Source organism: Podarcis gaigeae, assembly GCF_964106915.1.
Source record: "Podarcis gaigeae genome assembly, chromosome: 5".
Taxonomy (NCBI): domain Eukaryota; kingdom Metazoa; phylum Chordata; class Lepidosauria; order Squamata; family Lacertidae; genus Podarcis; species Podarcis gaigeae.
This window is the reverse complement of record NC_139681.1, coordinates 19,164,089-19,177,537: the sequence shown is the minus strand read 5'-3', so window position 1 is coordinate 19,177,537 and position 13,449 is coordinate 19,164,089. Positions and strand designations below refer to the sequence as shown.

Here is a 13,449-nt window from a genome sequence, read left to right as displayed (position 1 = left end):
TGAACCAGTTTTAATAGTGCTGTGTTCCTATGATATGTGGCTTTCAGAAGGTGGTAGGCGCTGCCAGATTACACAGGCATTGCAGTAATCTAACCTTGAAATCACCAATCCTACTGAAGCTATCTGGGCCTCCAGTGACAGGTAGATCAAGGTGCACCCCCAAACTGTGTAGCTGCTCCTTCAAGTGGAGTGTAATCCTATATAGGGCAGGCAATTGACCAGCTTTTCAGGTGCAGGAAACTGTCACCTACATTACCCCTGTCTTGCCAGAATTCAAGTTCAGCTTATTTTTCGTCATCCATCCCACCACTGCCTCTAGGCTTTGGCCCAGGTTTTGCACAGCCTCTCCTGATCCAGATGTTATGAAATAATAGAGCTGTGTGTCATCAGCATACAGATGACACCTTGCCCCAAAACTCCTAATCACCATTCCCAGTGGCTCTTTGTAATTGGGGATAAAGGAGATGGTTCTTTGATTGACAATAGGAATATACGTTCATTGACACCCCCACCCCAGGCTAGTCTGCTGCTGTTTTGAGTAACCAGGTGAGCTAGGTCAAGGTCACTCTAGAAATAATAAATGGGTTTATGTTGTTCAGTCACTGTAATGCAAAGAACAATCTGAATTAACTAAAGTGAGAGAATATCCCAGGTCCTTGTGTCTAGGGCTGCAGTCTAAGCATTGTTTTGTTCATTTGCTGGATTCCAGAAATGAAGGATCAGCTGTGAATGTATTCACCCATACTGGTACAGAACACAGGGTGAGGTTTTCTACTGAAAATGGGTCTTTGTCCCAGTTTGGGGCGCAGTGGCACCAAAGCTACAGCAACGTGTTCAGGGAGAGGTAAATCTGTACATTTCTTTGATGACGAGTCACAGCAGGAACTTGATCCACGGTGTGTGCATGGTCTCCATCCACCTGCACAACCTGCAGAACAGACCTCCACTCAGTTAAGTAGAAAAGCTGGTTCAGAAACCAGACCTTCAGGTGAGCTGCCCTCCTTTTCATATTTTAAGTGCTGCTTGTTTTACATGCCCATTTGTCATGCCTCTTTTTTAAAACAACAACAGCTAAAACCTTTTAAAAAAACTGAGATTAGGGGCTTCCTATGCCTCAGTGAGGGACGCAGGTGGCGCTGTAGGTTAAAGCCTCAGTGCCTAGGACTTGCCGATTGAAAGGTCGGCGGTTCGAATCCCTGCGGCGGGGTGCGCTCCCGCTGCTCGGTCCCAGCGCCTGCCAACCTAGCAGTTCGAAAGCACCCCCGGGTGCAAGTAGATAAATAGGGACCGCTTACCAGCGGGAAGGTAAACGGCGTTTCCGTGTGCAGCTCTGGCTCGCCAGATGCAGCTTTGTCACGCTGGCCACGTGACCCGGAAGTGTCTCCGGACAGCGCTGGCCCCTGGCCTCTTAAGTGAGATGGGCGCACAACCCCAGAGTCTGTCAAGACTGGCCCGTACGGGCAGGGGTACCTTTACCTTTACCTTATGCCTCAGTGATGTCACAGTCATTTTTTTCCTTCCAAAAGCTTGTTTTCATTACAGTGGTACCTCGGGTTACATACACTTCAGGTTACATACGCTTCAGGTTACAGACTCCGCTAACCCAGAAATAGTACCTCAGCTTAAGAACTTTACTTCAGGATGAGAACAGAAATTGTGCTCTGGCGGTGCGGCGGTAGCAGGAGGCCCCATTAGCTAAAGTGGTCTTCAGGTTAAGAACAGTTTCAGGTTAAAAACGGACCTCCAGAACGAATTAAGTACTTAACCCAAGGTACCACTGTATATTCTATAGAACAGGGATGGGGGACTTGGATCAGCTCAACAAATTGGATCCCTTGGTCCCTAGCCTGCCATGGGCCAGCTTTGACTAGAAGGCAGGGCCACTCCCTGTCAATCACACAATGTTGTAAAGATGTCAGGTGATTGACACCTATCAGAGTTCAAAGGGGGTGTGTGTCTTGTTGCAACAGTTGGCCAGCTCATGGGCAATTATAGCGACCCTCTTTGAAGGTGTGCTTCCAGCATCAATCAGCTCATTGGCAGAGAGAGTGAGAGAGAGCATCCACTTTCAAAGGAGAGGGTTGCTCAGTTAGCTCAAAGTAGCTTGCTAAAATGGGGTTTGTGTGTGTGCTCTTTTAGCATGAAATTTCAATGTAAACTACTTCAAAACACAGCCCTGGTGCACTCAGTCCCCATGGTTCTTCCTGTCAGTTCCAACCAGCTGATTTCTCCTTTGCAAGCAGAGCTTTCCAACAGCACCAATCAGGATTTAAGCTCCTGGTTGTTCCTTTGTAGCCACATTTATACCTGGCCCACACCTAATGTCGAACAAGAGTGAACTTTAATTCCTAATACCCCTATTTGCATGGGAGTTGAGTTCCTGGTCATTACACGCATCGGCAGACTTTGTGGGCCAAATTGAGACTTGTGCTGTGCCTATGGGCCAGAGATTCCCCAGCCCTGCTATAGAACCATGGTTTTTCTCAGAGCTTCAGCAAAGAAGAGGTGTACCCTTGTATGGTATAGTAAGGGGTATGATGACATCATCATACACAGGTACATCACAGTTGACCCAGGTAGCACTGCATACGATTATAGCCTTAGTTGAATTCTTAGTTTCCTAATTTAGGAAGGCTTGCTAAGAGATGCACATGTGCACATCCCCTTCAGCATACAGAACTAATAACAAGAATGCGGACATTTGATTCATATGGTTTGGTCAGAAGTACTTTGTGCAGCATTTCCCTCGGTATCAGCCTAAACAAAATGCTGCGTTCTTCTCTTGTGAATTAGGAAACTTAAATTCAGCTGCCTTGTCAGTTTTGTCATAAGCCCACCCCATTAGGCTGAGTCCCATTCCTCCCCATTTCAACTCTCTTCCAGGTCCGAAAGCGGCAACTGCGTGCACGGTTGTGCATGCTTTGAATGTGTGGAAAATGGGAGTTTGCTGGACCTGATATCCCAAGCACCAATAGCAAGAGGCTTTGGACAAACTTGGTAGCAGTTGAGCTATGCCCTGCTGCTTAGTGGTTCATAAGGAGCCTTGGCCTGCTGTACTCTGCCTTTTTCTAAATTTTACTTTCTTGAATCATGTCCTTTTTGAGATGCCAATGAGATGCAAAGAGCGATTCTTTTACTTTGATGCATATATCTTCCCCCACTGTTGTGCGCCTCACCCCTGACTCTTGCATAAGTAGTTTTTTAATCGCATTGTTCTGACATTCTGATAGAAATGGCAGGAAGAAGGACTCTTGTTTTGCATTTAGGAGCCAAGGTCACACAGGGAGATACCTTTCTTTAGAAACAAGAACCCCTGCAACTCTTTCCAAGGTTCTCTGATCCCCGCCAGCCCATATGGCCTTGCACTTCCCTTGCTAGCCATGTGTTGTAACTGCAGGCAACTCTCAATAGGGATACAAGGCTGAGGCAGACATCACAAATGCCCATGAACTGTAATCACAGTGGCACAGATTACAGTCACAGAAGCTCAGGTTACAAGTCAGCTGCATTTTTTCCAGTGGAAGAGGGCCTTACATACAATCCGTCACACGCAAATATGTCTTCCAAAAAATTGTGGTCCTTATTTCATGTGTTCCACCTCAAGCACACCTGGTGCAACTCACAAAGCCCTTGATGAGTTGCATTGGGTACACTTGAGACAACACCTGTTGTATTTGTGCTGTTGCGAGGAATTCCATTCAAGGGGTTGAATAACAGTGAGACTGGAGAAGCTGCTTTTTCAGCTGAATTTAGAGAAACCACTTGAAGCATCCATTGTGTTGAGCTATTTCAATTGCTTTGGTTTGATTTGCTCATTGCAAACAGCTGAAAGTATGTAAATGTTGATAATACCCCTGCTTTGCAAAGGGAATTGAATAATTTTGATTGCAACTGTAGTTCCAGATTTTCCAGGTTTGTGACGAGGGTTCTCTTGGAAATGATGGTTCCCCTGCATATGTCATGAGGGAATGCCAAATCATTTAAAAGTGGCTGGAGGATCTAGTCCTTGTCGAAATCTCAGGTTACATAAAGCTTGCTCCATTATAGCTGTATTTCAGAGTGAGTGGTACCAAGCGTCCAGTGTAAGATTTCAGGCTGTTTCCCAATGAGTTGCTTGCTTTCCACACTGCCAAGCTCATTTATCAAGCAGTTTTTTGGACAATATATTTACATTGGTGTCATCAAAATATTCAGCAACGTTAAATTTAGACAACAAACAGTAGTTTCTTCAGTAATACTCTTATCAAAATTAAATACCAAAAATCTTGCACCAACTGACATTCCCAACATAAACGATATGTATATAGTTTATTGCAATCCTCCCCCCAAAATTAGGTGATATAGAAGAAAGCATTTTTGACATGTGCAAAGGAGTGCAGTACTGTCTGTGTAGTACAGGCAACCCCTGATTTGTTCGGGGGTTGCATTTCAGGTCATCACTCTTGCTGCTTCCAGGGTTCCTGCACAGTCATGCATGGTTAGAACTTGCGCAAAATAGTTGTTGCTTGTAATTTTAAGGAGTTTCCTCTAAGGAAACTGGAAACATATGTTAAGGGTCACGGTTCCCAAAGTTTATTCCCTGGGAAGAATTTGTGCGCCAATGTCAACTGGTCAGGATGTCACCAGCACTCCACATCAGCATTGGTGACCTCACGCTTCAGTAGGTAGACTACTTACTTTTTTCACTATGTTGATGGGACACATCACAGTTAGATGAGTGAGCCTACTTTGGTGGCTAGAGTGGAAACTAGCCTAGAAACTTGGCAGCAGTTCTCAATATGTTGTGTTTAGATAACTGATTTTAGGGGATAACAAATCAACAAAACCAATTGTTTGTGGAAGCATTGTGGATAGCACCCCAAATGTGTGCACTTGACCACAAGTCTGTCTTCATTGCAGGCATGCATGGTCCTGGCAAATTTACCATTCATTTCCTTTGTTCACATTCCCACTTTTTCTGGCAAACAGTTAGCTTGGTTTTTGGAAAATGCTCTTGTCGAACCCCCTAATTCCGTGCTTGTTTGTGTTTGGCAACAGGTACAACGGGTAAACCATCATCACCACCCCCTGCAGTCATTGATGTGAGGCAGATGAATGAGAAACTGGAGACCATTTTGTTTCAGCCATGCCAGGAGCAAGATGAGTTGAGGAAACGTCTTGCACTGTCGTCTCCTGGGTCAACCTTTGATGAGTGCAGGTAAAAGACTGAACGGTCACATGAGGGTATATTTCCAGGTCTAATGCATGTGCACTTGGGCATGGGTCTTTGGCTCTTTTCCACGGCACAGCTGTTTGAATTGGGGGGGGGGGGCAGTAAAGGATGCCTAAGATGGCTCAGTCAGACAACATGAGACACTTAATCTCAGGGTTGTGGGTTACAGCCCCGTGTTTGTCAAAAGATTCCTGCTTTGCAAGGGGTTGAACTAGATGACCCAGTCTTTGTTAGCTATTGATGTTATCTTTGCAAATTACTTACACCACCAGTGGCCAACTCCATGTGGGTACAGAGTATGCTTAATGTATTCTTTATGCTTCATATAAAGTAACCTTTATGGGAGGGTGCATGTTTTCTTTCACCTTAATACAGTGGAACCCCTGTTGTCACGCGTCTCAGGAGCAACTGCTTCCATTTTCGAACATGCCTCTGAAGCCGAACGGCTTCCAACCGCCCCATTCCAAGGCTTGCCAACCGCCCCATTGAGCCTCAGTTGTTGAGCATTTCAGAAGCCAAACTGGCTTCTGGAATGGATTATGTTTGGCAACCGAGTTTGCACTGTACTTAAAATGTTTGATGTGTATACATGTGAATTTTATGCTAAGGTCATGCTCATCTGATATCTATCTTGGTGGGCCGCCTAGCCACAAGCCAAACCATGAATATGAAAGGCTGAAGATTCAGTGCATGAAGGCAATGCCCGATCTGCAGTCTCTACAAAACCAACACACCAAAGCGCTAAAAAGATGTGAAGAGTCTGCTAAGGAGGCTGATTTCTATCAGTAAGTAAAGGCACACAGCATATGCACAGGGATGCATTTTGGTTTCCTTTTACCATTATTACGTGTCTGTTAAGCTGCCTTAGATCTTAATGTTTAAAGGTCCTTCATAGCTTTTTTCTTATCCCCAGCTTCAGTCAACTTTTAAAATGGCATCATTTTAACATCAATAGAGAGATAATGTTCAGAGCTTTTGGTTGCAGATTTAGGATTAGTTTTTTAAAAAATTTGAAGACGGAGAGCCAGTTTCTGAAAATTATGGTGGGGAGTATAAGCTTAGCTTGGTGTGGAATGAATCGAGTTTAGCAACTGTTGGGTGACCTCCTCTTCAGCGATTTGATGATACTTGTCCCCTGCTTCCCCCTTTCAGAACCCTGCTTTCACCAGTTCCAAGTTGGAGTCCAGTGCAGTAAATGACACTGCCAAGGAGGATTCTCTTAAGGGCAATTAGGTATCAACAAAATTCACCACACCAAGCAACAGTGCAAAATCTGGTGGTTTCTAATGGTGGATATTTCTTAATTTTTTAACTTCTTTATCAAATTGGAGGAGATGACACTACACATACTAATTTCTGTATTTGATAGTGTATAATGGTGGTAACTGGTGGGATGCAGGTGGCGCTGTGGGTAAAACCTCAGCGCCTAGGACTTGCCAATTGCATGGTCGGCGGTTCGAATCCCCGGGTGAGTTCCCGTCGTTCAGTCCCAGCTCCTGCCTACATAGCAGTTCTAAAACACCCTTAAGTGCAAGTAGATAAATAGGTACCGCTTTATAGCGGGAAGGTAAACGGCGTTTCCGTGTGCTTTTCTGGTGCTGGTTCGCCAGAGCAGCTTCGTCACGCTGGCCACGTCACCTGGAAGTGTCTGCGGACAGTGCTGGCTCCCGGCCTCTAGAGTGAGATGAGCGCACAACCCTAGAGTCTGTCAAGACTGGCCCGTACAGGCTGGGGTACCTTTACCTTTAATGGTGGTGACTAAACTATGATTCTCCAGAGAGTCTTGGAACACAACTGATGCATGCTGATGGGGAGCCCAACAACATCTGGAGAGACACAGCTGTATAGAATTAACAAACCCCTCTGAGTCCGGAGGATTTGCTGTATTTGTGGTGGTTCTTTTATGGCTTAACGGGGATGCTTACTCAATAAAGCAATGTTGCTTTTCCACGTTTTCTAAAATTGCTTTTTAATTGCCATTGGAGCATTTTTATATGTACATTTCTAATATCTGAACAGTACACTGCACAGTCGTCTGCTGAGTGACCAGTCGCAGGTAGAGGAGGACATGGACACTTTGAAACGGAAGAACAACCAGTTGGTACGAGAGCGCGATCACCTCCAGCAGGCATGTGAGGAAATGAAGAGACTTCATGATGAGGATCTGAAGGACATAACAGACCTGCGCAGTCAGCTGCAGCAGGTAGCCTTTGCTCTGTTTTTGCCAGCTGAGTTCAGCTTCTCATTTATTTTCTATTCTCTTCCCGCTCCCACTGATTTCTGAAGTGTTTCGGGGGGGGGGTTCAGAAGAGTGTTTCTTCTATTCCATTTCTTTAATACACAGTACTTATTTCTTTTCTTTAATTTCCATAGAGGACCAACCCACCCACCCAAAAAAAACCCAGCATCTGTGATGTCAACTGCATGTAGACCAAAAGGGAATATTGCTGGTTTCATATCAGAGATGTGAAGGATGATGGGAGCTGTAATCCAACAATATCTAGAAGCTGCCACATTGACTGCCCCTACTACATAGGGGTGTTTTCTAAGTCAAGTGTGGGCAGCTTTATTCCTTGAAATCCCTCTCCTTTCACAGCCTTGAAAACATATTTTGAATGTAGCCTACAGGTATCTTTAAGAGAGCCTCGGCTTATTCATTTCTTCTTTAACCCTGCCGTCCTTGTGTAGCATCCATTTGTCAACACGTGGAGCTGTGTCTTTGTCAACCCATGTAGTTTCAAAGGCTTTTTACTCAGCACTAGATGCAGAAAAGGCTTTTGACAGAATATATAAAGAATTCAAGTAAAAAATCAAGTAATAATTTGGCAAAATTGGGTGAAAAAAGGTATTTTGACATTGAATCAATTAATTGATGAAAATTACAAATTTGTGGAATATAAGACTTTGCAAGTAAAGTATGGATTAACTAGTGAAACACAATGGCAACACATCCAATTGAAACATATGTTGGAAAGACAGTTTGGCCCTGACGCTATAGTAGCATCAGAAACACCCCTGCTGCTACAAGATTTAATTTCTGCAACAAAAACAAAAAACTCTATACTTGCACTATATAAAACCCTACTCAACAGGAAGAAATATGATTTTGAATACAAAAATGGAGTGAAGAGTTAGGGGTACAGATGGTATATGGGAGTCAAGTATAAAATCAACAGAAATAGCCTCTATGGATCTAAGACTAAGACTTATTCAGCAGAAAATAATATTCAGAGTCCACTGGACTCCAGCAAAACTTTACCAGAAGAAAATAACAAATGCAGACAACTGCTGGAGATGTGGAAGTAAAAATGCGAGCTTAGTACATATGATGATTAACTGCCCAATGATAAGAACATTTTGATGCGAGGTGAAGATATATATAACAAGAGTAATAAAAAGAAATTGTTATTTAGGGGAATTGAATTGAATTCTAAATTATATACCGGAAACGTGGGAGATTACAAGGGGTCCAAAAAAAATGGATGTACCGTGCCATATTAGAAGCAAAAATCTTGTTTTGAAGAATTGGAAGAGCCACAAAAAGATTCCATTGAGCACATGGATTGACAATATGAACAGACTAGCCACATATGAACAAATTGCATGTCGACGCAAATTAAGAATGGATAAATATGAAGAAATCTGGAAGAAATATTTAAGCGATAAGGCGGACGGTGGTGGGAAGTAGGGGGATGAGAGGTGGGGAAATATTGTTAAAAAGGTGTAGTCATAGGTATATTAGTACTCAAATCTGAAATGTTAAATTGTGTTATTAGCGTCATTGCGGTTTTTGTTGTATGTGTTTTTTGTGGCTGTTATTTGTATTGAAAAAATGATTAAATAATAATAATAAAAACCGGCAAAGGGTTCTTTTGCTCTGAGTTTATGAACACTCTCTGGAAATAGATGCATGCCTACCAATTGACCCCAATAAACGTGTATTAACATTGACAGGGCCATAAAAACAAGTGTTTCGAAAGCAATCCATTCTCCCTTTGTTGAGAATATATTTTAATGGTTTTAGCTTAATTTTGAACATTACGCATCTATAATAGGGCTGCAATGGACATTGTAACTGGTGTGCCACCTTGTGGTAGACTTAAACAGAACTGCAGTTGCATTTTGTCTCATAATAGTGGACAGTAGATCAAAGAAAGGAGGAGCTTGGGGCCGGGGATGATTTTGCCATTCAGACTTAGAAGGACACAGTGGGAGAAGATCCATGTTCAGGAGACACCTTTGGGCGGGGTGATATATTGGGAGAAAGCCCCGTGAAGAGACATTGGATTAAAAGTGTCAGAAATCAATAGAAGGGAAGGGGCGAGTATATTATTTTCAAGGAAAAATCAGTAACTGTGTCAGGCAGGGCACACCCTTCATCTTGCTGTCTGCTTTGATGCCCTGTATAGTTTTACATCTTAACATGTACATTGCATACATGAGAGGTGTTCTGGGCCTTCTGGTGTCCAAAGGGTATTTAATCAATGATCATATGCTAATAAATTGAGTATAAATCCCAGTGATCATGGAAAGCTAAATCTCTTAAGAGCAGCCACTTGTATACATATGGAGAGATTTCTTTTCAGAAGGGGAGGGAATATGCAGTACAAAGTCTGGGTACTGTTAACTGCTGTTTATGTTCCTTCCTGGATGTTATGGGCCCTTTTCATTCCTGGAATTCCTCCCCTTCCATTCTATACTGTAGGTTTTTTAAAGGAGAAAACTGAAATTAAATCTAAAAAGGTTACTACGTTTGTCCAAGAACTTAATTCAACCTCTTATATGAGCAGAATCATGTGTTGTGCCATGAAACCAGCTTTTCAAAGCCCTGAGGATTCTGTACAGTCTCTTTGGAACACAGCACTAGCAGCTATTTTCCTTCTGCTCACAGTTCTTTGGCTCTAAGCATGTTGTGATTTTTTAAATATGTTACCTCGTGAGCTCTTTTGAGGGCCCTAGTGAGCAGAAAATAAAACCTCCCTGTGTTTTCCCCCTCCTGTTTACAATATGACTGAAGTTTATCTGCCAGGAATTATTATTCAGAATATCTTCCGTTATTCCAGGTAATGAAGCAGAATGGGTCGTCGCAGACACTCAATAAACCCTACAATAAAGCAATGGGCAAGCTGGAGGGCGTGAAGAAGAATTATGACGCACTGAGGAAGTGGTACAATGAGAAGATGGCGAGCTACAATACTGATCTGAGCCGATTAGAGCAGAAGGAAGGCGAAAACAGACGACTCCAGAAGCAGATTGACAAGCTGAACAGAAGGTAGAAGATGCTTTTGCCAGAAAGCCATTTCATGTTTTTGTTTTTTACTAGAACAAACTTGACACTCAAGTTACCTCTCTGAACTTTCCTGGCTTTAGTCATGGTTTTTCTGCTTGCTCCCTAGTGACCAAAAATCGAACAAACAAAGTTGACCTGACTCAGTAGCCACATTTTGTTCATGTGTTTGCTCCAGCCACATATAAAGTGCTGTGTATGTGTGCCTGTATGAGGGCTGCATCCCATGATGCAAAAAACTTTTGTGCACACAGTGACACCTCCACTTTCTCTCCTCTGGAGCACATTTGGGGGAGAGATGTGGAGGTAGAGAGGAAACTGCAGTCCTGCTGCAGAAGTGGATTTCTGCTTGCACGGCATTCAATATAATTTTATGTGTCCCATGTCTAAGTAAAAACATCATACGTGGGTGAACTATTCCCCTCCCCTGCACCATGGTTTGTGAAGTGAAAGGAGCTCATCTCCTTTCACCAACATTTCTTTTATAATGAGATGAGAACCACTGCTTCTCTCCCCCCTGCCGCTCCCACATTGAAATGTGAGCAGGGCAGTAATGTGACAAAGAAAACATGGCTGACTCTCCCACTTCTTATTTAGTCCTTTACACAGTTTAGTTTGGTGTGTAAAAGAGGAAGGAAGCTTTCATAGGGCTGCGTTTCGCTTACATGTGGTGAAAAGACTTGCTGTGACTCTCCTCCCACCTCTCTTTAGGTTTGAGACCGGGCAGCAAGAACTGAGCAAAGCCACTGCCCAAAACAAGGAGCTACAGAGAGAGATGGAGCGGATGCAGGCAGAAGTGACAAGGTTTAAGACAATGCAGCTGAAAGCAGTGAAGGATGCACAGAAGTACAAGGAAGAGAGGGACGCCGTTTTCACCGAGTATTGTCTCATCATGAGCGAGAGGGACGAAGTCCTCAATGAAATGAATAGGCTGGATACAGAGTTGGAACTTGCCGAATCCAAATTGAAAAACATGTCCTCAGAGAAAAGAGTGGCTAGTGGGGAAATGGAAGCCTTAAGACAGGTGTGGTATTGTATGGCACTTGCTCTGGCCAGAAAGAGTTGTTCAAACCTAGTGGTGTTGACTGTGTAACTCTGCGAGTTTCTAGACCAGTCTTCCTCATCCCGGTGCCCTCCAGATACAGTGGTACCTCGCAAGACGATAAACGCGCAAGACGAAAGAGTTTTCCGTTTTTTGAGTCGTTCCGCAAGACGAATTTCCCTATGGGCTTGCTTCGCAAGATGAAAAGTCTTGCGAGTTCTTGCGAGTTTGTTTCCTTTTTCTTAAAGCCGCTAAGCCGTTAATAGCCGCTAAGCCGTTAATAGCCGCTAAGCCGCTAAAAGCCGTGCTTCGCAAGACGAAAAAACCGCAAGACGAAGAGACTCGCGGAACGGATTAATTTTGTCTTGCGAGGCACCACTGTATTTAGAACTACAGCTGGCAAAACAAAAGTCTTAAGTATTATTGCCCTCTGTGCCAATCATCCCTTGGTCAGAATTAACTTCTCTGATTTCTCTATTATTACTTTGGGGCTGCAGAGTGTTTCAATTTTTTATGCAAGCAAATACCGTATTTTTTGCTCTATAAGACTCACTTTTTCCCTCCTAAAAAGTAAGGGGAAATGTGTGTGCGTCTTATGGAGCGAATGCAGGCTGCGCAGCTATCCCAGAAGCCAGAACAGCAAGAGGGATTGCTGCTTTCACTGCATAGCGATCCCTCTTGCTGTTCTGGCTTCTGAGATTCAGAATATTTTTTTTCTTGTTTTCCTCCTCCAAAAACTAGGTGCGTCTTGTGGTCTGGTGCGTCTTATAGAGCGAAAAATACGGTATGTGTTGCAGCTTTAAAGATATTTGCTAGTTGCATCTAATTCATGCAGTATGCTGTATTATTCCTTCTTATGCATGGCACAGGCTTTCAAAAATTCAGTGTGTTTTCATTAAGAGAAAGACTTTCTTGTACACTTAATGTACCTCCAATGATGGATTTTTATTTTATTTCAGGAGCTGAACTCAGTGAAGGAAGAGAGAGGTGTGGCTAGGAAGAAAAAAACAGAAGCCATTATCCAGGTAGGGTGGGCTCATGGAATGATAGTGTACAGTTAAGATGCCCAGTTACAGTGGTACCTCAGGTTACAGATGCTTCATGTTACAGACTCTGCTAACCCAGAAATAGTACCTTGGGTTAAGAACTTTGCTTCAGGATGAGAACAGAAATTGCACTGCAGCGGCAGCAGGAGGCCCCACAGCTAAAGTGGTACCTCAGGTTAAGAACAGTTTCAGGTTAAGAACGGACCTCCAGAACGAATTAAATTCTTAACCCGAGGTACCACTGTGTTTGCTAGGGCTGCAGCCCTGTTGCATTCAGTTGAAACTGTTCTCAGGATGGCAGTCCTGAAGTAGGGGAAGAAAACAATAGGCAGTAATGTTGGCTTTGTTTTTAGGGTGGTAAATAGTTCAACTGCAATATGAAAATAAGGGCCACATTAGCTACTGGTGATTTGTGTGTGCTCCATGCATGTATGAGTGGTGTGTGTTTGTAGCTAAAGACAGCAATTTCTCGATAATACAGGGATGGGAAGGGTCCTATTTTTGAGAATAAAAAGGCTGTATGGAGTAAGGAGTGCAGAACCCTTTCTTCAAATGTTTTCTCCCTCCCAGCTGAGCACAGTTCCAATATGTGAGCTCAGCTGAGGAGGAAAGCATTCGGGAGAAGGATAGCAGGGAGGGGACAATGGTGTCCCACTCCTTACCCATACATTCCTTTTGGTTTTTTATTCTTTAAAAAAAGATGTCCCCCATGAGATTGATAAATCTCCATATAACTACCAGGGAATGCAGTGAGATTTTTCTCTGTAATAAGAAAACTTGTTCCGGAGGAGCACTTTATGTTGCTTACAGCAGAAATCTTGCACATTTCTTGTGAAATTCAGGGCCTAAAGGAGTTTTCCCC

General features: G+C 43.4%; 2 protein-coding genes across 9 annotated transcripts in view; both read left to right on the top strand.

Annotated features, from left to right (window-relative positions):
- LOC310844374 (uncharacterized protein) overlaps window positions 1-13,449 on the top strand; it is a 72,638-nt gene that overhangs the window by 37,545 nt on the left and 21,644 nt on the right. The gene's annotated exons all lie outside the window — the stretch shown is intronic.
- Window positions 1-13,449, top strand: part of LOC310844327 (disks large homolog 5-like) — a 35,934-nt gene that overhangs the window by 21,474 nt on the left and 1,011 nt on the right. For 4 of the 8 annotated variants that reach the window (XM_083738445.1, XM_083738449.1, XM_083738446.1 and 1 more), the window contains 7 exons: window positions 710-988; window positions 5,038-5,197; window positions 5,821-5,997; window positions 7,232-7,415; window positions 10,276-10,484; window positions 11,211-11,523; window positions 12,501-12,566. In XM_083738445.1, coding sequence (XP_083594571.1) covers window positions 781-988; window positions 5,038-5,197; window positions 5,821-5,997; window positions 7,232-7,415; window positions 10,276-10,484; window positions 11,211-11,523; window positions 12,501-12,566 — 1,317 coding nt within the window. In that variant the 5' untranslated portion in view covers window positions 710-780. The remainder of the gene's footprint in view (window positions 1-709; window positions 989-5,037; window positions 5,198-5,820; window positions 5,998-7,231; window positions 7,416-10,275; window positions 10,485-11,210; window positions 11,524-12,500; window positions 12,567-13,449) is intronic. The other 4 variants (XM_083738448.1, XM_083738450.1, XM_083738451.1 and 1 more) reach the window with 2 other exon arrangements.